Genomic DNA, 25,772 nt, shown 5'->3' with positions numbered 1-25,772 from the left:
GCATAGAATCCATGGAATAAGCAAAAGCTCAGCGAGGTTTTCTGTCTGTTCCTTTAGTTCAGAGGTCACCAACTGTAAAATATATTACTAATTTTAATGTTTCAGAAACATTTTTAAAATGCAGTAATGAGTTAATTTCTAATTACTAGTACAGTATTTTATCGATAGAAAATAATAATAATAATAATAATAATGATTGGTTTTTATATAGTGCTTTTTCCAGCGTATGCTGCTCAAAGCGCTTTACAATACATTATTACCCTGGCAGACCTTATATCAATCTAGAACTTTCTCAGCTTCCTAGGAAGCATACAGTGCAAGCTGCCGTTACAGGCGCTAAAGCACTAACATTCTAACAATATCTTTCACTGTCTATACCCAGGTACCCCTTTTACACTTGGGTGGAGTGAGGAAATTCGTGTAAAGTGCCTTTCCCAAGGACACAACGTCGGCCCTGCCGCGGCCAGGACTCGAACCCACGACCTTTCAGTCGAGAGTCTGACAGCCTAACCACTTGGCCACCGACGCCAAATAACTGCATGGGTTTACACTAGCAAAGTCATATCCTCAAAATTGTTACCTGTGGAACTTTATTGTGTTGTTTTCTGAAATTTCTGAATCCAGTTAGATGACAAAACATAGCAGGAATCGAAATGCTGCGGTCTTTCAACTTGTCCAGATGAGGATCCAAATACCACATAGTATTTGTTAAAGTGTTGACAACATCCCTTCCAATGGTGTCTGTTTGCTGCGATGTGAATCCTATCTTGTGTTCTCGCAAAGTTTCAATAACGACATTTGCCAGTCAATCTTTATCTGTGTTTTCCTCCCTATTCAATAAATGCGTGTCTGCATATATCATTTGCTCTACTTTCGGTTTAAAATGACTATAAATAGTTCGTACAAAAATGTATTCTTTTTCCGGTGTCATACATTTTAAAATAAAAGGTGACATAAATATTAAATGTTTATTTTAAATCAAGTGTGAATCGAAAAGTTTTTGAAAACGTACCTACGAGGAGGGTAGTGATCATAACGTCTCCGCGATGTCATCAAAATTTGAAAAGCATTTGGCTTGTTGGATGCGGACTTCTTTGCTTCTGGGTCCCCTTTCTTAACAAGATTCACAATAATACTTTTAAAGTCGAAGTCTTGTAAAACTTTGATAGGTGTTTCCAACGGTGTAATAAATGTGGCTGATTCCTCGGAAGTACCGCTCACAACATGGTCTTTGAGCGTATCATTTGTTTCTCTGTCTAAAATCGTGTTCAGTAAATGACCAACCGAATCATCTTCTTCAGCTTCACGAATGGTATTAAATGTGTACTTTTTCTCAATACATCTTAAGTTAATTTTAAAGTATGATCGTTTCGGCACATGTCCAGAAGATGCCATTTTAATGTACGGGTACTTTTGGTACACATAAAAATGATACGTAACATGTTGATGATGTTACATCATGTTCGGAAAGACCTCGGTCCTTTTCGGCACTAAATGTACGACGTTATTTTTGGCAACGCGTGATTGCATCATCATATGACTTCTTTTTTTCCCCAAGGAAGAAAATTTCAGGTCGGCGGAAAAAATAAAAGTTATAGCTAGTTTGGGATCTTTTATTTTTATTTCAGTTTTCCAAAAATAGGGTCGGCGGGTTTGTAAAACGAAATTTCAAAAAATGCTGGCCTTATTAAAACATATGTAATAAACAATGTAATTTACTGATTTTTCCTTTCAAATCGGAACTTCCTATTTCTCTGTTAGTGTTAATTATAAATAATTGTTTCTAGACAAGTAAATGTTTATGAACTTCAGATAAAGGCCGGACCTTTCAGATTTACTGTCCCCGGTTTGCTCGACAAACCACTGCCTACTTTTCATACTACTTAGAATGAAATTGTGATAATTTTTCACCCTCTCTGGACAGACAAATGGCTGTTCTTCTACCTTAATTCTTAACAAAACGTTTTCAAAAAGTATCGTACTTTTTCATTATATTTAATATACAATCCCGATAGTTTCCGAAGCTACACGATAAACGATTTTCACGATAAACAGAAAATCTGATACACGCAAATCACTATACACAATAGACCTAATAAACGCAAAACATAACGGAAAACCTGATAAACGCAAAACACGATACTATAGGATACACGCACGATACTAAAGGATACACGCACAATACTAAAGGATACACGCACAATAGAACACGATAGGAATGTCAAGAATAACGCTGTGGGTTCTGTACCTATTACGGCCATTCAAAGCTTCATACTTATAAACTATATTAAATACGTGCATGTTTTTACTTCATGAATTATATGCAAGCGTGCATAATTTTCCAAACTGCAACTCGGCCATACGCATCTTTGATGCGTTCTAGCGATTTTTTGATTTGATATCCTTCAAACCTTTTACAGATGTTATGGAAGCATTGAAGATGTGCATGAGTGTTTTTGGAAGTGATCGGACATTCTCCGAAAAATTTACATGTAGTTGAATTTTGTCATTTTTAGCTCACCTGAGCCGAAGGCTCAAGTGAGCTTTTCTGATCAAAATCTGTCCAATGTCTGTCGTCGTTGGCATTGTAAACAACATCCTTGGGTAAAGGGCTTTCAAGTTTCTTCAAATGAAGGGCCATGCCCCCTTCAGAGGGGAGATAATCACAAAAATGCAAAATTAGGGTGGGGTCATTTAAAAACCTTCTTCTCAAGAACCAATGAGCCACTCGGAAGAGCTGAGATTTACATGAAAGCTTCCTGACATAGTGCAGATTCAAGTTTGTTCAAATCATGGCCCCCGGGGGTAGATTGGGGCCACAAGAGGGGATCAAAGTTTTACATGGGAAATTGGGAATAAATAGAAAAAACCTTTAAAAATCATCCTCTTAAGAACCAATGGGCCAGAGGAGCTGAGATTTACATGAAAGCTTTCTGACATAGTGCAGATTCAAATTTGTAAAAATCATGGCATCCAGGGGTAAGTTGGGGCCATAATATGGACTAAGGTTTTACATGAAAATATATATGGAAAGTTTTCAGATATGGGACAAGGTAACTCAGGTGAGCGATGTGGCCCTTGGGCCTCTTGTTTAAGCATGGTACCAGGTCCTATACTTTGTGTAACCAACTCCTCTCACAGCTTTTACTTAACATTTTTCAGACCTTGTACATAACAGATTTTATAAAAACATTGAAGATATACATGTGGCATTTTAAAAGTGCTTATGTTTTTTTTTTAGGTCACCCGAATAAACTCAGGTGACCTATTGCAATTGGTTTTCGTCGGTCGTCGTCCGTCGTGCATTAACAATTGAACATTTTTAACTTCTTCTTAATAACTACCTGTTCAATTCTTTTCAAATTTGGTATGAAGCATCATTGGGACAAGGGGGACATAAATTGTAAATATCAGGACTCCAGCAACCCTGGGGCCCTAGGGGTGGGACAAAAACTGCTGAAGGCCTCTACCAAAATTGTAAATTTCATGATCTCCAGGGTAGGGGTTCTGACCCCAGGGCGGGGCCAAACTTGTTATATAGTGTTTATGTGTAAAACACTTAAATTACATCTTCTTTAATGCTATTGATACTAAATTGAAAGGAAATAGATATTTAGAAAGAAGAGGTAGTCCTTTACCAAAATTGTAGATTTGATTATTCCAGGAGTAGGGGTTTTGGTATCAGGGTGGGGCCAAAATGGTCAGTTATTAAATGTGTGAACAATAGACAATTTTAACTTCTTCTTGATAACTATCGTTCCAATTTTCATTCAAATTTGGTATGAAACATAGACTAGAACAAGGGGAACATAAATCGTTAATTTCAGGATTCCTGCACCCCTGGGGCCTTAGGGACGGGGCAAAAACTTCCCAAAAATGATTTTTTTTCAAAAATCTTCTTAAGAACCACACACATATAAGAAAAACTAAATGCATAGTAATGCAGAGCAGGAAGGCCTCTTCCAAAATTGTAAATTTCATGATCCCCGGGATAGGGGTTCTGACCCCAGGGCAGGGCCAAACTTGTTATATAGTGTTGATGTGTAAAACACTTAAATAACATCTTCTTTAGTGCTATTGATACTAAATTGAAAGTAAAATAGATAATTAGAAAGAACAGGTAGTCCTTTACCAAAATTGTAAATTTGATGATACCAGGGGTAGGGGTTTTGGTATCAGGGTGGGACCAAAATGGACAGTTATTAAATGTGTGAACAATAAACATTTTTAACTTCTTGATAACTATCATTCCAATTCTTTTCAAATTTGGTATGAAACATAATTGGAACAAAGGGAACATTGATTGTAAATGTCAGGATTCCTGCACCCCTGGGGCCTATGAGGCAGGGCAAAAACTGCCCCAAAATGACAAATTTTCAAAAATCTTCTTCTCAATGACCACACACATACAAGAAAAACTAAATGCATAGTGATGTAGATCAGGAAGGACTACCAAAATCATAAATTTCACGATCCCCGGGGTAGGGGTTCTGACCCCAAGGTGGGGCGAAACATGTTGTATAGTGTTTATGTGTAAAACACTTAAATAACATTTTTTTTTTAGTGCTTTTGATACTAAATTGAAACTGAATGGATAGAGCAGGTAGTCTTTTACCAAAAGTGTAAATTTGATTTTCCCCAGAGTAAGGGTTTTGACCCCAGGGTAGGGCCAAATTTAGTATATAATATAGTATTTATGTGTAAGTTTGCTGATACTGTATAAAATCTAAATGCATACTTAGAAATAGCAGAAAAGGATGTAGAAAAAATGGTGAATTTCACAACCCAGAGTTATGACTTTAGGATGAGTCCAAATTAGTCATATATTTTGATGTTTTAATGTTAATACACCTATTATTTAAAGCCTAATACCAAAATATTAACGATTTTTGAGATATTTGATCTAGACTTTGAGCCCTTCTAGATCCCTAATTTAAATCTTGATATTTTCGAAAAGATCTCGTAAATGTGCACAACTTTTGTTCTACATGTCTTAACAAAATATTTGCAAGAAAAAAGATATTGGAGATCAAAGGTCAAAAATCGCCGAAATCGGCGAAAAATTTTGGCATCCATTTTTTCAGGTCCAGGCGAGCGTTTAGGCAAATCGCCTCCGGTAAAATCGAATCCCCCACAAATCTTCTAAAATGTTTACTCTATCTTGTGTAGAAATTTCAAGACTCTAGCTTCAAAACTAACGGAGAAGATGTGTGGACAACAAGGCCCTTCAAAAAGTCACTAAAAGAGAGATAACTCCTGACCGGAAGTGACGTCAAGCACGAAATTTTGCAAGCAAAGTCTCGTCACCAAAAGACATCTTTCCTGAAAATTTCGTGAAAATCGATCGAGAAATGGCTGAGAAAAACGCGTGTACTACCAAGGAAAATAATAATAATAATAATAATAATAATGAAGAAGAAGAACGTGAACAATAATAGTAAGGTCTTCCGCAGGAGACGGAAGACCTTAACTAGTACTTATTGTAACGGGGACCGTTACACATGTTCCCCAAACATTCCCCCATTTAGTAAGTGGTGACATTTATTTCAGTACAAGTGGTTTTGACCATTGCAAACTGTGTAGCATGTGAATATAAAACTATCTTATAACGTTCAGTCCATTTCATACTAGTTCAAATCAGTTATAAAGATCTGAGAGTTTTGTGCACATACGTGCATATAAATAATTAGACGATCTCGATGCATTAGAAGTCTGACTATATGAGTACAAGAGAAGTTTCACAACTGTTCAATGAAAAACGAGAAATTAACGGCAACTCAAAACTATAAAGACCGAAATCAATGCACGTGCATACACGTGCGCGTGAGTACCACACAACAATTTTATTGATGCTAATCAATAGACATTTGAACAATATACTTACTATATGAATTTGGTATCGATCGCCTCACTCATAAGAAAGTTGTTGGGATTTCAAAATCGTCCAATTAGAATTAAGCGCACGTGCATGCGCGTGCAGGGAAGTGATTTTGAGACTATTAATAAATTGACAGGCCCAAAACATACCTGCAACATAATTTTCAAACCTATTCATTGCAATCTCAAAATGTTATAGACCAATACTTGAATTTAGACGTCAAAAATTACAATGCACGCGCATTCACGCGCACGCGATTTTGATAATGGAAAATTTGTTGACATCATAGACATTCATATCATAGATCCTCAGGGTAAATTTGAATTCATTTCAGTTTTTAATTCAATAGTTATGACCATTTTTGTACCCAAAAAATGAAAGAAAAGCTATGCACGTGCATACAAGCGCACGTGAGTACGACCCAGCATCAATGTTGATGTCATTCAATAGACATTTGATAGATATACTTACAGTATAAATTTCATATTGTTTCCATCATTTATTAGAAAGTTCTGGCGATTTGAAAATTGTCCAATCAGAATTTAGCACACGTGCATGCACGTGCCGGATGGTAATTATGACTGTACACTTTTGTTAAGAATATCAAGATACATAAACAATACAAGTTTGAAAAGATTTTGACAAAAAACAAAAAAGTTAGGGTCATTTAAAGAATTGAACCTTCAAAAGACAATGCACGTGCGTGCGCCTGCGCGTTTGCAATTTTTGTTACGTCTATCTGTAGATATTTGGCATGTCTACCTATCCTGTAAATATCATTCAATTTCCTTAATTGGTATGAATGTTATAAACGGTTTTGTATTATCCAATCAAATTGCAGCACACGTGCATGCGCGTGCAAAATTGAAATTTTGACGATGCCAAACAGTTAAGGGTCCCAAGTTATACCTACGATATAAATAGCAAACAATTTCATTGAAAAATAAAAAAGTTAGACTGATTCCAAAGTTTGTAAACAAAAAATCCAATGCACGTGCATGCACATGCATGCATTTTCAGACAAAATGACATTCGTTCCGCACATCTACATATGCTATACTATCATCCTAAAAAGGTTTCATATTGATCCCTTGAGTAGTTTCTGAGAACACTCGTGGACAAAAAAGTCCCAAGAAGAAAGAAAGAATAATAATAATAACTAGACACGATCTCGTTGCGAGCAACGAGTAGGTCTTCCGTCCGATTTGTTGATGCACTCGGAGTTAAAAAAAAAAAAAGAAAAAAAAAAGACAAATGAGTCCCAATTTAGTTTCCGACTTTAAGACACTTTAGATATAATCAATTTTTCATATCATAAGCTTCTGAAGCAAAGTTGCGGTGAAATTCGTTTGAAATTCGACTCTCCAGGCGAGCCATAAGGCCCGCGGGCCTATTTCTTGATGTCATTTGTTAGCCCTCTATAGACTCAACAACTTTAGTTCTATATGTCTTTACAAAATATTTACCTGTAAAAAGTTATTGAGATCGACCGATATTGACAAAAAATCGACTCTACAGGCGAGCCATGAGGCCCACAGACCCATTTTTTGATATTGATCGATAGGTTATGACACACTGAACAACTTTTGTTCAATAATGCTTTTCAAAAAATATGTCGTTTTAAAGATATGAGGCGTCAAATATTTACGATTTTGGCCCTTAAAATCTCTAATTACGTAACATATGACCTACTTTTTGATTTGATAAGATCAAGCTCGTTGAGATAAACATTTCCGCTTCTACAACTTATTATAAAATATTAATAGTTTCTGAGATATTCTCAAAAACATTTGGACCCTTCTGAACCCCTAATTTAAAGGGCCAGCCCGTTTTGCTTGATATCGTAAGAAAGGCTTTGTCATTTTAAACATTTTTTGCACAACAAGTATTTAGAAATTCTTTACCGTTCTCGAGTTATCTCTACAAGAAATATTTAGGGGCCAAACTGTAGCTCCCTAACGGGGCCACATAGGGAAAGAACGAAATGTACATATTGTTTAGATTATCATTCTGAACAACTTTTGTTCAATAATGCTTTTCAAAATATTTGTCGTTTTCAAGATATGAGGCGTCAATTATTTATGATTTTGGCCCTTAAAATCCCTTATTACGTAACATATGACCTACTTTTTGATTTGATAAGAACAAGCTGGTTTAGATGAACATTTCCGCTTCAATGACTTATTACAAAATATTAATAGTTTCTGAGATATTCTCATAAACCTTTGGACCCTTCTGGGCCCCTAATTTAAAGGGTCAGCCCCTTTTGCTTGATATCGTAAGAAAGGTCATGACATTTCAAACATTTTTTGTTCAACAAGTATTTAGAAATTCTTTACCGTTCTCGAGTTATTTCTAGAAGTAATTTTTAGGGGCCAAACTGTAGCTCCCTAACGGGGCCACATAGGGTAAAAACGAAATATGCATATTGTTCAGATCATCATTCTGAACAACTTTTGTTCTTTATTGCTTTTCAAAATATTTGTCGTTTTCGAGATACAAGGGGTAAAAAATTTATGGTTTTGGCCCTTAAAATCCCTTATTACGTAACATATGACCTCAAGTTTTATATGAATAGATTTGGATTGTTGAGATGAACATTTTTTGTTCTTTGACTTATACCAAAATATTAAGGATTTTTGAGATATTTGATCTAGACTTTGAGCCCTTCTAGATCCCTAATTGAAGGGGCTAGCCCCTAAATCTTGATATTTTCGAAAAGATCTCGTAAATGTGCACAACTTTTGTTCTACATGTCTTAACAAAATATTTGCAAGAAAAAAGATATTGGAGATCAAAGGTCAAAAATCGCCGAAATCGGCGAAAAATTTTGGCATCCATTTTTTCAGGTCCAGGCGAGCGTTTAGGCAAATCGCCTCCGGTAAAATCGAATCCCCCACAAATCTTCTAAAATGTTTACTCTATCTTGTGTAGAAATTTCAAGACTCTAGCTTCAAAACTAACGGAGGAGATGTGTGGACAACAAGGCCCTTCAAAAAGTCACTAAAAGAGAGATAACTCCTGACCGGAAGTGACGTCAAGCACGAAATTTTGCAAGCAAAGTCTCGTCACCAAAAGACATCTTTCCTGAAAATTTCGTGAAAATCGATGGAGAAATGGCTGAGAAAAACGCATGTACTACCAAGGAAAATAATAATAATAATGAAGAAGAAGAACGCGAACAATAATAGTAAGGTCTTCCGCAGGAGACGGAAGACCTTAATAAGAAACAGAGTAAAACCAATATGTTCCCAAACTTCGTTTGGGGAACATAATAAGAAACAGAGTAAAACCAATATGTTCCCAAACTTCGTTTGGGGAACATAACTAGTACTTATTGTAACGGGGACCGTTACACTCAGATGTTCCCCAAACATTCCCCCATTTAGTAGGTGGTGACATTTATTTCAGTACAAGTTGTTTTGACCATTGCAAACTGTGTAGCATGTAAATATATAACTATCTTATAACGTTCAGTCCATTTCATACTAGTTCAATTCAGTTATAAAGATTTGAGAGTTTTGTGCACGTGCACGTACGTGCATGCACGTGCATGTAAATAATTCGACCATCTCGATACATTAGAAGTCTTTACTATATGAGTACAAGAGAAGTTTCACAACTGTTCAATGAAGAACGAAAAATTAACGGCAACTCAAAACTACAAAGACCGAAATCAATGCACGTGCATACACGTGCGCGTGAGTACCACACAGCAATTTTGTTGATGCTATTCAATAGACATTTGAACAATATACTTACTATATGAATTTGGTATCGATTGCTTCACTCATAAGAAAGTTATTGGGATTTCAAAATCGTCCAATCAGAATTAAGCGCATGTGCATGCGCGTGCAGGGAAGTGATTTTGAGACTACTAATAAATCGAGAGGCCCAAAACATACCTGCAACATAATTTTCAAACCTATTCATTGCAATCTCAAAATGCTATAGACCAATACTTAAATTTAGACGTCAAAAATTACAATGCACGCGCATTCACGCGCACGTGATTTTGATAATGGAAAATTTGTTGACACCATTTCATAGACATTCATATCATAGATCCTCAGGGTAAATTTGAATTCATTTCAGTTTTTAATTCAATAGTTATGACCATTTTAGTACCCGAAAAATGAAAGAAAAGCTATGCACGTGCATACACGCGCACGTGAGTATGATTGAGCATCAATGTTGATGTCATTCAATAGGCATTTGATAGATATACTAACAGTATAAATTTCATATTGTTTCCATTATTTACAAGAAAGTTAGGGCGTTTTGAAAATTGTCCAATCAGAATTTAGCACACGTGCATGCACGTGCCAGATAGTAATTATGAGTATACACATTTGTTAAGAATATTAATATACATATACAACCCAAGTTTGAAATGATTTTGACAAAAAACAAAAAAGTTAGGGTCATTGAAAGAATTGAACCTTCAAAAGACAATGCACGTGCGTGCGCATGCGCGTTTGCAAATTTTATCACATCAATCTGTAGGTACTTGGCATGTCTACAAATGCTGTAAATATCATTAGATTTTCTTTATTAACATGAAAGTTATAGACGGTTTTGTATTATCCAATCAAACTGAAGCACACGTGCATGCACGTGCAAAATTGAAATTTTGACAATGCCAAACAGTTAAGGGTCTCAAGTTATACCTACAATATAAATATCAATCGATTTCATTGAAAAATAAAAAAGTTAGACTGATTCCAAAGTTTGTCAACAAAAAATTCAATGCACGTGCATGCACATGCATGCATTTTCAGACAAAATGACATTCGTTCCGCACATCTACATATGCTATACTATCATCCTAAAAAGGTGTCATCTTGATTCCTTTAGTAGTTTCTGAGAACACTCGTGGACAAAAAAGGGTGACAAGAAGAAAGAAAGAATAATAATAATAAGAAACAGAGTAAAACCAATATGTTCCCAAACTTTGTTTGGGGAACATAATAACTAGTACTTATTGTAACGGGGACCGTTACAGATGTTCCCCAAACATTCCCCCATTTAGGAAGTGGTGTCATTTATTTCAGTACAAGTGGTTTTGACCATTGCAAACTGTGAAACATGTGAATATATAACTATTTTATAACGTTCAGTCCATTTCATGCTAATACAAATCAGTTATAAAGATCTGAGAGTTTTGTGCACGTGCACGTACGTGCATACACGTGCATGTACATAATTCGACCATCTCGATACATTAGAAGTTTTACTATATGAGTACAAGAGAAGTTTCACAACTTTTCAATGAAAAACGAGAAATTAACGACAACTCAAAACTACAAAGACCGAAATCAATGCACGTGCATACATGTGTGCGTGAGTACCACACAACAATTTTGTTGATGCTAATCAATAGACATTTGAACAATATACTTACTACATGAATTTGGTATCGATCGCTTCACTCTTAAGAAAGTTATTGGGATTTCAAAATCGTCCAATCAGAATTAAGCGTACGTGCATGCGCGTGCAGGGAAGTGATTTTGAGATTATTGATAAATTGACAGGCCCAAAACATACCTGCCACCCAATTTTCAAACCTATTCATTGCAATCTCAAAATGCTATAGACCAATACTTAAATTTAGATGTCAAAAATTACAATGCAAGCGCATTCACGCGCACGCGATTTTGATAATGGAAAATTTGTTGACACCATTTCATAGACATTCATATCATAGATCCTCAGGGTAAATTTGAATTCATTTCAGTTTTTAATTCAATAGTTATGACCATTTTTGTACCCAAAAAATGAAAGAAAAGCTATGCACGTGCATACAAGCGCACGTGAGTACGACCCAGCATCAATGTTGATGTCATTCAATAGACATTTGATAGATATACTTACAGTATAAATTTCATATTGTTTCCATCATTTATTAGAAAGTTCTGGCGATTTGAAAATTGTCCAATCAGAATTTAGCACACGTGCATGCACGTGCCGGATGGTAATTATGACTGTACACTTTTGTTAAGAATATCAAGATACATAAACAATACAAGTTTGAAAAGATTTTGACAAAAAACAAAAAAGTTAGGGTCATTTAAAGAATTGAACCTTCAAAAGACAATGCACGTGCGTGCGCCTGCGCGTTTGCAATTTTTGTTACGTCTATCTGTAGATATTTGGCATGTCTACCTATCCTGTAAATATCATTCAATTTCCTTAATTGGTATGAATGTTATAAACGGTTTTGTATTATCCAATCAAATTGCAGCACACGTGCATGCGCGTGCAAAATTGAAATTTTGACGATGCCAAACAGTTAAGGGTCCCAAGTTATACCTACGATATAAATAGCAAACAATTTCATTGAAAAATAAAAAAGTTAGACTGATTCCAAAGTTTGTAAACAAAAAATCCAATGCACGTGCATGCACATGCATGCATTTTCAGACAAAATGACATTCGTTCCGCACATCTACATATGCTATACTATCATCCTAAAAAGGTTTCATATTGATCCCTTGAGTAGTTTCTGAGAACACTCGTGGACAAAAAAGTCCCAAGAAGAAAGAAAGAATAATAATAATAATAACTAGAAACTCATTACTAGTAATGAGTAGGTCTTCCGTTAGATCACTTCCGGTAAAGAGCTTTCTGTTCCTACGAAAACCATTTAAATATATCAGAAAATGTGCCTTAACAATGAATGAGAAATGTATTATCGAATTTTTTACTCATTTCTCGTAACTTCCGGTGATGACCGGAAGTACTTTTATGATGCGTTTTCCTATAAATGACAGCGACTCTTTACTGTCTATATTCCCTGAAAATTTCACGTCTCTATCTGAAAGAGTTCTCAACAAAAAGAAGTAGACTAAAAGAAAGAAAAAGTAGTAGGTTACTACCGACCGGAAGTCAATTTTGAAAAACAAAATGATCCAAACTCTAGAAGTTGATACTTTTATTATGACATGTGAAAATCATATGAAAGACTTCAAATATAAGCGAGATTTATGGTGACAAAGAGATGAAAAGTAAAAAGGTATTTTATCAAGAAACCGGAAGTAGTTGTTTTGACTACCAACGGAGTCAATATTCTTTTGACACTTTCAAAGAGACTTAACAAACTAGTATAGGTTTCAATTTACAAGAAAAAGTTTGAAATTTGCGATTCTTTCAATCACTTCCGGTGACGACAGGAAGTGACGGTCGACATGTTCAACCCTCTACTGCACGACTGCAAACGGAGATTTATAATTCCTGAATAATTGATGAACCTATATTTTACCTTTTCCAAGAAAAATGGTGGACAAAATTCCTTTTGAGAAACAGAAAATCGCCCATATTTTCCGACCGGAAGTGAATTTTGTAAAAACAAAAATAGTTATAGGAAGGTCCTTTCATAAGACATTATTCCTGAAAATTTCAAGAAAATCTATCCACCATCTCTGAGAAATCACTCGAAGAAATCGGAAAATCAACATTTTTCAAATACTTCCGGTATAGACCGGAAGTGACGGACGAAAAAATTGAATGTATGTGTACAATGGACTAATGTTAGTTGATCAACTCTACAAGTTTCAAGCATCATCTATATTCATTATTGAGAAACTGAAAAAACAAGGTTTGAATATGTCCACCCCATATCTCACGACCGGAAGTGAATTTTACAAAACTATTTAAATTTACTCTAGACATTTATAGTATCTATAACATATGTAAAATTCAAATCATTAACTTGTTTTATGACCGAGATTTATGGCACTGAAAAATGAGAGAATGAATAGTCTTTCTTTAATATAACTGGAAGTTGGAGATTCAACTTCCGGTGGGGTCAACATTTTTTGAGAATTAGAACGAGACCTAGTAAACTGATATAGGTTTCAATTTGAAAGTAAAAAGTTTGAAATTTATGATTCATTTAATCACTTCCGGTGACGACCGGAAGTGACGGCCGACATTCTTAACCCCCTACTGCACGTCTACAAAGTGAGATCTATTAACTCTGAAAATTCGGTGACTCTATCTTTTACTGTTTCTGAGAAAAACGCTAGACAACGAAAACAGCTAATAAGCCGTATTTGCTGACCGGAAGTGAATTTTACAAAAATATTTGACCTTACTCTAGACATTTGTAGTGACTATAATATATGTAAAACTCAACTCATTAACTAGTTTCATGACCGAGATTTATGGCACTGAAAAATGAGAGAATGAATAGTCTTTCTTTAATATAACTGGAAGTTGGAGATTCAACTTCCGGTGGGGTCAACATTTTTTGAGAATTAGAACGAGATATAGTAAACCGAAAAAGGTTTCAATTTGAAAGAAAAAAGTTTGAAATTTATGATTCCTTCAATCACTTCCGGTGACGACCGGAAGTGACGGCGACAAAAAATATTACGTGCATGCACCATAGAGAAGATAGATCTGTCATCCCTGAAAGTTTCATTCGATTATCTTTTGTGGTTTTCAAGTTTACCCCCGGACAAAGTTTCTTTCAAAAACCGGAAAATCGGACGTATCTGACGAACGGAAGTGAATTTTGAAAAAATGAAAAAAATGCCTCGAGGTACCATCGTTGTCTATAACCTGTGAAAGTTTCAGGAAAATCCATCCAACGGTTTAGGAGACGAAAGGGAAAAAAAAAAAAATAAATAATAATAATAATAATAAACAGTAGAATCACTAGAAGGTCTTCCGTTGGAAACGGAAGACCTTAATAACTAGATGCGATCTCGTTGCGAGCAACGAGTGGGTCTTCCGTCCAATTTTAGATGTGATGAGATAAGAATTTGACTGAGATTTTCATTCATAAATAATGATACAAATATATTGTCTAGACGTACAATTTAGCTTCGGTAATGTTTTACAAATATTGATCATTTAAATGCTATAAATTAAAGAATCTCTGCCGCTCTCGGCCACTAATTAAAGGGGCAGCCTTTTTTTCGACAAAAAAGTTAATAATGTTATTTACTGCGATACAAATTCGAGACTGATCAGGCGAGTCATGTCGCCCGGAGGCCTATTTTTTCTTTTATATCATTCTAGATATATCTCGCAAAACTGAACAAATTTTGTTCTACATGTCCTATTAAAATTTTCTTGAGAAAAAAGTTATTGATTGCGACATTTATCAGACTGTTAAGGCGAGTCATAAGGCCCGTGGGCCTTTTTCTTGATATCGTTTGAAAGATCTTGCAAAACTGAACAACTTTTGTCCTACATGTCTTATCAAAAGTTTCTCCAGAAAAATTTATTGATTGTGACACTAATCAAACTCTTCAGGCGAGCCATGAGGGCCGTTCGCCTTTTTCATGATGTTGTTCGAAAGATCTTGCAAAACTGAACAACTTTTGTTCTAGATGTCTTAGTAAAAGTTTCTTGACAAAAATGTTATAGCTTGCAACAATAACCCAACTGTTCAGGTGAGCCATGAGACCCGCAGGCCTATTTCTTAACATCGTTAGTTAACGCTTGCGAAACTGAACAACTTTTGTTCTACATGTCTTGTCAAAAGTTTCTCGAGAAAAAAGTTATTAATGTTATTAATTGTGATACAAATTCGACTGTTCAGGCGAGCCATGACGCCCGGGGAGGCCTATTTTTTGATATCATTAGATAGATCTTGCAAAACTGAACAAGTTTTATTCGATATGTCTTATCAAAAGATACCATCTCAAAAGGGTAGGTTGTTATTATTGGCTCGAGAGGTGCAACCGGCTTAACATTTGGTTTTCGATCCTTGATACATGGACACCTTTTTTGTATAAACTCTGCTATATCAGATGCCATCCGCGGCCAATAAAATCGCTCCTGGGCAAGTGCGACAACCCTGTCAGTTCCTAAATGTCCCATCTTAGCGTGGAGTTCATCATACACATAATCCTTATACCTAGGTGGGAGGACAACTTGATGTTTGATCTCGCCAGTGAGTAATTTAACACGGCGCTTTAGAAGTCCCTGATCATCAACGTAGAGTTTCTTCCAGCTCCATAACAGTTGTTTTTCTTGAACAGAGAAGGATTTCTTTTCTCTTGCACTAGGTTGTTTCCCTTTTGTTACTAGCTTAATCACCAATGAAATAGTTTCATCCTTTTCTTGTGCTGTTAGCAGAGCTTCATGGCTGACCTTGACATCATCAGGTACATTAGAAGTGGACTCTGGTGTTGGACATACAGGTGAAACAAATCCTTGCAGCTTGTTACTGGTACGAGCTTCCACCATTTTAACTGTAGCCTCTACTTCATCCTTTGTAGACTCCATGGTACACTCAGATTGTAGGGTGGTAAAATCTAGAGACATACGGCTCAGTCCATCTGCATCCCTATTCCTTGGCCCTGGTTTATACTTCACAGAAAAATTGAAGTCTGCTAGTTCACTAATCCACCGAAGTCGAGTGGCATCTAGCCTAGGTGTGGTGAGAACATAGCACAATGGATTGTTATCACTGTACACTGTGAAGTGTGGAGCATAATACAGATAGTCACGAAAGCGATCGGCTATAGCCCACTTCATGGCCAAAAACTCTAGTTTTCCTGAGTGCATGTGGTAGTTTTTCTCCGCTGGTGACAGTGTTCTTGAAGCGTAAGCAACCACTCGAGGTATCCCTTGGTCATCCCTCTGGTAGAGTATGGCCCCTAATCCTTCTCCTGATGCATCCACATGTAGATCAAATGGTTTGTCAAAAAGTGGATAAGCCATGACAGGTGGGTTTGTAAGAGCATCCACAAGGTCACTCAATGCCTCTTGGTGGGCTCTCGTCCAGCTGATCTTCACCTGGGAAGATACTTGTCCATTCTTCATCTTTACCCTCGACTTTCCTTTGCCTGCAAGAGGATTCTTGATTTTTGGATTCTTTACTAAGTCATAAAGTAGTCGGGCACGACGTGCAAAGTCTGGTATATACTTCCGATAGAACCCTAGAAATCCAAGAAGTTTTCTCATATCTCCAATACAAGTCGGTTTCCTCTCTTTTAGCATCAAAACTGCTCTTTTGTCCTCTGGGTCCATAGTGTAGCCCTCACCAGTAGCTAAATGACCCAAGTACCTCACCTCCTGCTTAAACAGATGACACTTGGAAGGTTTCAGTTTTACCCCTCTCTCTCGGAAACGCTGGAAAACCTGTTCTAGATGTGACAAGTGCTGCTCAATCGTGGATGAGTAAACTAGAGTGTCGTCCAGATAAGGCAGGCAAAACCGATCCCTTATCCCCTCTAGGCAGTCATTCATGAAGGTTTGAAAAGCAGCTGGAGCGCCAGATAAACCGAAAGGAATTCGCTCCCACTCATAGAGTCCCCAAGGTGTTATGAAGGCTGTAAACTTTTTACTATCTTCTGACATCACTCCTTGATGATACGCCTTTCCTTGGTCAAGTAGGGAAAACCACTTGCTGCCCCCGAGACTATCAAGTGCATCCTGGATTTTCGGTAAGGGTCTACTATCAGCCACTGACTTTTGGTTTATCTTTCGGTAGTCTACACAGAGACGAAGGCTGCCGTCCTTTTTCCGCACGCACACCAAGGGGCTGGCAAATGCAGATTTTGACTTGCGAATGAAGCCTTTGGACAGCAGATCCTGTATGTAATCCTTCACCTCACTATACAATGCATTTGGAATGGATCTATAGGTCTGTCGCACTGGGCTGGGGTCATGCATGCTAATGTCCATCTTCAAATCCGGAGCAAATCCAATGTCCGCCTCATCACGCGAGAAAATATCCGAATACTCATATAATACCTGCTTCACTTTTATTAGGTCTTCTGCACTGAGCTTCTCTGTAGGTAGAAGAACAGGTGGATTCCACTTTTCTGTGTCAGTGTTTAGTGTCTGTGTTCTTACTGGTTCCAACGTCACTGAGTTCATGCTGACAACGGAAGACACAGTCTCCAACGTGCCTAGATGAGTATTCTTCTTCAGAATCACAACAGAGTTTGTACAGTTTTGGACAGGAATCCTAACGAAACTCATAGAATGTTTATTTTCACTCACAGTTAGCAGTGTTTCGGTTATAATTAACCCATTGCCCTCAAAAACTGCCGGAGTAAACAATCCCTTCCACTGCCCTCCATGGTTCCGACCAATTCTGAAACAGGCACGTATGATCACAGAACTCTGGGGCGAAATTTCCTGCGTTGACGATCCACTATATACATTATATACCGTCTCTGTCTCCTGCAACATCTGAGATATCATGTTGACCGTCTTTGGGCTGATTCCCGGTAGTGCACCAGTAAGGGCGTTGTTTAGGCATTCATCTGAATTGATGTAATGACGAATGACGTTGTAACCAATGATTGGCCTAACTAATGATGGTGAGCTGGATACTAGGAAGGGAACCCTTAGGGAGGTAGTACCATGTCCTAGCTGGAACTCCAGATCTGTCCACCCCTCAAATGGAACTTCATCATTGCTAGCAGATGTAAGAATCAAATCACTGGACACTAGATCACTTACAGGGCGCACATCAGAGCTTGGACACTGGGCCTGGAGAAACTGACTAGAAATAATGGACACTTGGGCTCCTGTGTCCCATAATGCTTGTACGGGTACTTTATCCAGAGAGCAAGTCACAATACATTTATCACCAATAAGTTTAACCAGTCTTAACTTTACACTAGGAGATATTGTTTCTACTTCACTTTTTGGCATCTCAAAGTCAGAATGAATGGCGTTCACAACACAGTGGGAGCTTCCAAACTGCGGAGTCACTGACGGCTCCCTCGACGTGACCCCCTCCCATTTCCCGACCTTTTCCTCTGTTTGCAGCCTGCTTTGAAGTGCTCCTCACTGCCACACACCCAGCAATGTGTGCATGATGATGCTGTGTTTAATTGTCTACACTTCTCACAACCCAACTGAAATCTGCGAGGAGCATCTGTATCTGATGGACTCTTAAAAGGCGCAGAATTTTGTTTCCTGATCTCTGCGATTTCTGCACGTAGTTCCTGAAGTTCCATCCAAAGAATACCCTCTCTGACATCCTTCTGTTTCTGTTCCTTCTTTGGAGGATTTTGAGCCTCCTCTGTGACAGAGTTAACCTTTGCTTTGGTTAATCGTCCCTTCCTCTCCTTTTCCCTGGCGACGATTGTGCTGAATTGCTGAATAAGTTCATCATCTTCAACTTTAGAGTCTAAAATTGGCTTCACTTCACGTCGTAGTGTCTCATCATTGAGTCCTATATACAAAGTGTGTAGGAACACGGGTGTAACGAGCTTATCATCATAATGAACCTCAGCCCCTTCTTCTTTCGATACAAACAAGATTTTTTGTTTCAGGCTTAGAAGTTTTAACAGAAAATCTTGAGGTTCATCTTTCCCCTGCGTTGAATTTGTCAGGTGGGTATAGAACTCAGTTGCAGATCTCTCCTCATAGTGGGACCGGAGAATCTTCCGCAGTGATGACAACGACAACTTTTCACGTCCCTCCAAATAACTTCTCAAAGGTAGAGTTGGTGAGATAGCTCGGGTGACCCCATCAATTATGTCTGCTTCACTGTACGATTTGCGAAGTCCGGCTTCAATTTGTCGAACTAGGCTTACAAATGAAAGTCTATTAGGGCGGTCTGAAATCTCACCACTTAATTTGAAGTCTTTATGACACAAGGGTGGATGTTTGTTCTTGGTGTCACTTGGTTTCGGTTCTGGAGCCTCTTCTGTCTTAACTGTGATTTTCTTTGCTGTCAATGCATCATTCAGTAGTAATAAAGCAGTCGTGTTGCCGTCATCACTACTGTTCTCCTTATCCAGCCATGTCAAGATGGCTTTCACTGCCAGGACCTTGTCTGCCTTGTTTGGCTCTGTGATGATCTTGTTGTCTTTTAAGATACCCTGAAGAGTCTCAACTGGTGCTTGGTACAGCTTGGACAAGACCTCAAACTCCAACTCTTGCTTTTCTCCCATGGCTATGGAAAATCCCGGACGAGCCCCCAAATGTTACACTTGCCACTTGACCTGGAGAAAAGAGTGTAATAGTCTATACAACTTTATTGTCTGCAGGGCACCAGATTCTAACTTCTGGCAAAGTTTACAAATTTTGTGTTTACTAGAGGAACTACGGTAATTTTACAAGTACATGATATAGTGTAATAAAATGGTATGAAGTTTATATGAACATATATGGTAATTCCATAATTCATTCATAAAAGTGTATAAAGCATGATAACAATTCCTTATGCATAAACAACCTAACACTTAATGGCATCTTATGCATTATAGATAAATGTTAACACTGCATTCCTATTCAAAATGGAAAAATATAGAAAAATACAAATGGCGGGAACATGTGCTTCACATGTGCTTGACCGAAACAAGTAACTTTCATAATTCAAGTAAATAATTGTGTGACCTAACATATAATGATAATAAACATATTAACTGGATCTCAAATAATACCCTTGGTGATATACATAGCATACAAGTGTGATAATCTAAAATAATTACCTGGAGAAAAGAGTGTAATAGTCTATACAACTTTATTGTCTGCAGGGCACCAGATTCTAACTTCTGGCGAAAAAGAGTTCAGTGAAACAGTCGATAAAAAGAAAATAGAGTTATCGCTCTTCGCCCATAATAAAAATTTGGTACCCCCCGCAATACCACACGTAACATAAGCAAAATATTTACAAGTAAAACGTTCTGATTTAAAACGTAGAAAAAAATTGGGCACTGTTTTAAATTCCATTTTCGACCCTACCGAGCTTCCATACTAGGCACTTTCAGAAATTTTGAAAACCCAGGTGCACAACTACAACATGTCGTCTAACATCACTGAAAATTTCAGCACTCTAGCTTTTATCGTTTTTGAGATTTTGGCCGGACAAAATGGTCATCTGAAAATCAATAAAAGGGGGATAACTTTCGACCAGAAGTGAATATTAAAAAAAAATATATATTTATCAGGTTTAGATCGTGATACATCATCCCTGAAATTTTCAAAGAAATCCATCCAGCCACCTCTGAGAAATCGTCTGCACAAAATGTGTAAAGAGAAAAATAATAACTAGATACTCATTACTAGTAATGAGTAGGGCTTCCGTTTGAAAACTTCCGGTACACAGCTTTCTGTTCTTACAAGAATCATTCAAATATATCAGAGAATGTGTCTTTTCAAGACATGAGAGGTGTGTTAATGAAGTTTTCACCCATTTCTCGTCACTTCCGTTGACGGCCGGAAGTAATATTCAGATGTGTTTTCCCATAAACCACAGCGACTCTCTATTGTCTATATTCTCTGAAAGTTTCGCGTCTCTATTTGAAAGAGTTCTCTAGAAAAAGAAGCAGACTAAAGAAACAAAAAGTATTGGCTTACTACTGACCGGAAGTGGATTTTGAAAAATAAAATTGTCTTAACTCTAGATGTTGATATTGGGGGGGGGGGGGGGGGGGGGGGGCACAAAGACGAAAGGTATAAGAGTATTTTATCGAGAAACCGGAAGTAGCCGTTTTGACTACTGACGGGTCAACATTCTTTGAATACTTTGAAAGAGACTTAATAAACCAGTGTAGGTTTCAATTTAAAAGAAAAAGTTTGAAATTAGTGATTCTTTCAAACACTTCCGGTAAGTTGAACTCTTCATGAAATGCATGTATTTTGTACGCAAGTAATACTACCATATTTCCCAAGCACATTTCGTGTACACAAGGATATGGTGAGTTTATCTATGAAACAAAAAGTTAAAAATAATTGTTTAATCAGCTGCGCTGAAACGATTTATGTGAAAAACTTCAAACAATTATAAATGACCGTCAAATGATCAACGAAGTCGTATGATATCATAACATATGTTAATATATAGTGGAGAGAACCTTCAATATAAATTACAAGTTAAAATAAAAAACGACCTAGCAATGCTATGTATGTTTTGAATGCATTTCAAAGCTCCGGGAAGCCTTAACATAGCTGCGATATGCATCTACTTAGATCGGCATAAGTGGTGTACATGTACATGCATCCAATTTATGTACATGTAAATGATTTCATGACCAGTAGATATTCATATGAAGCTTAAATGTCTCGGGATATAAGATATAACACACATTACACACATGCATTAATCATATAAGCAACACCATGAAAATTCCATTTGTTACTTTCGTTGTGCAAAACCAGGTTCTCTAGAATACTTTTTTTCAAATGAAATCTAAAATTTAATTGTAAACCACATGTATCTTATAAATAGTTTTAGTTTAGCTTACTGGCCATGCATAGTTTAAATTATTATCCAAAGTTATGAATATACTCAAATTTCACATGTCTTATGAAAATATGATAATGTGTAATATTTTAAGGGGGGAGGGGTGTACTTGTTGTAGAGCTTATAGCTTCTAAAATAATATGTCAACATATGATTTTCTTACTCAAATCCTTATTCTTAGATAATAATCTGTAAATCATACACAATTTATTCAAGTTTTAGTCCATAAAAATTCGGGAAAAAGACCAGTATTGACATCAAATGGTAATTTCAACAGTATTTCTTTTGACATATATTTGGGCTCATATTTAGTGTACATTATGAAAATATTTATTTCAGTTTATTATAATAAATGATATACATATCATTAAATAAAGGGTATATAGTCTATGTTGCTTATTACAGCTCATTTGTTTGGAAAAATAATTATTATTAAGAAAAATAAAGAAGGAGGAGTACATTTTCATTTATAATGTGGATGGGGTGCTTACTTTTGAGAAGCAATAAGAATGAAAATAGCATGTCAATTAACATATATATTTTTCAAAGTCTATCTATTACTGGAATATATATCTATCTTATTAAGGCAATTTTTTCATGATTGAGTCCATTTAAGTCCAAGCATAGATCTACCTTAATGCCTTTAGATATGCAGAATAGAAAAATTATTATAGCACCCTGAATTCAGTGGAGTAGTGATACTTCTAATTCAGGTGACTGATGAGGCCTATGGGCCTCATATAATAACACATCAGGGTTAAAACCTGATATCGATCCACTCACCAAATGTGAGTTAAATTTTGTGTAAGTACCTAAATTCGCCATTGTGCTCACCCACATGGTGAGTGATTTCTGTGAACAGGAATTGGTCATGATTATATCAGGTTCGGTAATCGGTATATCTTTAGTGACCAGACACTTTTCCGAGAGTTATTTACAAGCTTTAAAGCATTTTGGAGACCTCTTCTAAAACGAAATTTTTACCCAAGTTGATCAGCAAGATCAAAGCAGCTGAAAGTTTTTAAGCTTGCCCAAAAAAAAGCACGATTGCAGTTTTCATGATGATTATGACATAGGGATATGAAAAAATAGAAAGCTACTGTTCGTACAAAGAAGGCAGCTTGCATTATATTTCATCAGATGTTGGCTGTGGGCTCCCAGATATAATATTTCAGGAGCCCACATGACTCCTGGAAATTTTAGTTAAATTTCAACCCTGCACATGCATGCATAGGAGTATAATTATATAATTTTCGATCATATTTCAGAGGCTATAACAGGATTTCATTGGAAGGCAGCCACAGCACTGATCCTGGGTGCAGCAGATGTCAATAAGACAGACAAACACAAACAAGCTCCGATTCATGCAGCCATCAGACAAGGTATATATAGCTTTCACAGATTTCTTGCAATTGTTAAATAGGAAAATGATTATGAATTATGAATCATTTAATAACTTTTAAAGTGATGACTTAACAATGATGCTTATTGGTTGAACAATTCATTTGATTTCTGTGTCAAAATTTCGTTCGGAGTTCATCTGCACTAAGCACGTGGGACTACTTTTCTTTGGAATGCGTCTTCCCCGTTTTAATTTTGGCGCTATTTATAGAACGGGATTTTCCACACAAGCATTATATACAACGAAATGCATTCGTTTGATCTTTGTTTTTCATTGCTATCAAAAATAAGCACAACAAAAGATATGAATAAAATACAAATTAATTTAAAGAAACAAAAATTAACATACATAGGCGATGACGTGGCAGAACAGTCAACTTGATGACGTAGACCACTTACTAGTAGAAGTAGACAGATTACACAAGTTTCCGGTATGAATCGTCTGCTTTACGAGATCGATAACAAGACGGAGGAAGTGGTGACTTCTGATCTGTTAAATATTAATGAAATTGAACTGAGTTATATGGGGCTCAGTCAACGAGTGCGTTTTAGATGAAAAGGTGTTGAACTTTTTACTCGATATTGAAATGGAGCCGAGTTGCATTCCACCGTTCCAACAAGACAACCAGTGTTCAATGTCTCCTCCAACACAAAGCAGCATAAATCCAGTCACCACTTGTTGTTGTTTTCATTCTTACATATATGTATTCCTACGCGCCATTTCAAAAATGTTAATTCGAGCTTTTTGATGTGAGAACTATTTGTTTTTCTATCTTAAAAACATGATTAAATGATAAGAAATAAAACTTATAATTCTTTGTTTGATGCATGTATCAAACGAAACATTGGATGAAAAACTTCATCAATGCGCATAGCATGCATCAAACAAAGAATTATAAGTTTCATTTCTTAAATGACACTGGCAGAATTACAATTTAAAGGTCATAGGAGACGGTAGTTTATGTAAATAGTTGGGGAAGTCACTTTATTTCTGCTTCCTGGCTTATCTCCCGCAAGTTTACGTTGACCTGTCAAACTTCTGTCACAGCCATCATAATAAATTTCCGCGTGCTACATTTAAATTAAAAAAGGACACAGAAATATGTTTCTATTTCCCTAGGGATCCAAAATTTTGACAAATATAGGTACAGAATCTTCAGCATGATGGTTTAAACTTAAGTCACAAAGATTTCTTTGTTGTGTTCAAAACTTTTCTCTGGCAATGAGTTCATGATCAATCCCTGGGTGCATGGCAGAAACATATGGATACAAGAAGATTGATCCAAAGTCTGACATCATTCCCACCATATATAATTTTTCTCTAAATGGAATATATGCAGGTGGGGAAAAAACTGAGGAATTTGATGGCCTTCTTCAAGCAATGAACATTAAAGGTGTTTTTCTTCTTTTACTTTTTAGCTCACCTGAGCTGAAAATCTTCTTCTCAAGAACCACTAGGCCAGAAGAGCTGAAATTTACATGAAAGCTTCCTGACATAGTGCAGATTTAAGTTTGTTAAAAACATGACTCATGTGGGTTAGTTAGGGCCACTTACTTACTTAGTCCTCTTCGTGCTGGTTTGCACATAAGGCTTCCACTAGAGACCTCCAGTATGCTCTGTCTTGAGACCAAGTCTTTATTTGTCCCCAAGTCCATCCTTGTTCCTTCATCTCTCTTTCTACTGCTCTCCTCCATGTCTCTTTTGGGCGACCTCTTTTTCTCTTCCCTGCTGGTGTCCATCTTAGAGCAACATGTGGGATCGACGTGGGATCCATTCTCAAAACATGGCCTAGCCAGCGCCACCTCCTCTTCTTAATTTCCTCTGATACTGCTGTTGTTTTAGTTTTGTTGTAAATTTCTCTGTTTGATATTCTATTTGGCCAATATACTTTTAGAATTCTTCTTAAACATCTCCTCTGGAAAACATCAAGTTTATTGCAGATAGTTTTTGTGACTTTCCAGGATTCTGAACCATATAAAAGAACTGAAATTACATTGCTTTTGAAGATCTTGATTTTCGTGTAAAGTTTGATTTTTGAGAAGTTCCAGATTTTCTTTAAACTTGCAAAGGCTCCTCTGGCTTTGGATAGACAGTGGTCAACATCGATTTCTGAGTTTCCATCTTTTGTAATTTTACTTCCCAAATAAATAAAGTCATTTACATCCTCTACTGTCTGGTTGTTGATCAAAATAGGATCTTCTCTTTCCGTGTTTATTCTTATTACTTTGGATTTAGCAGTATTTATGTAAAGACCAAGTTGTTTTCCTGTTTCCTCCAGTATGTTCGTCTTGGCTTGTATATCACTTAGGCGCTGAGAAAGA

The 25,772-nt window shown here is 36.7% G+C and overlaps 1 protein-coding gene across 4 annotated transcripts in view; it reads left to right on the top strand.

Annotated features, from left to right (window-relative positions):
- LOC125645726 (ankyrin-3-like) overlaps nucleotides 1-25,772 on the top strand; it is a 139,645-nt gene that overhangs the window by 54,087 nt on the left and 59,786 nt on the right. For all 4 annotated transcript variants that reach the window (XM_048871519.2, XM_048871517.2, XM_048871518.2 and 1 more), the window contains one exon: nucleotides 23,318-23,431. In XM_048871519.2, the coding sequence (XP_048727476.1) occupies nucleotides 23,318-23,431 (114 nt within the window). The remainder of the gene's footprint in view (nucleotides 1-23,317; nucleotides 23,432-25,772) is intronic.

This window comes from Ostrea edulis, chromosome 4 (genome assembly GCF_947568905.1).
Source record: "Ostrea edulis chromosome 4, xbOstEdul1.1, whole genome shotgun sequence".
NCBI classification, from domain to species: Eukaryota; Metazoa; Mollusca; class Bivalvia; order Ostreida; family Ostreidae; genus Ostrea; species Ostrea edulis.
Note: the sequence above shows the minus strand (reverse complement) of the source record. Positions and strands in the feature narration are given on the sequence as shown.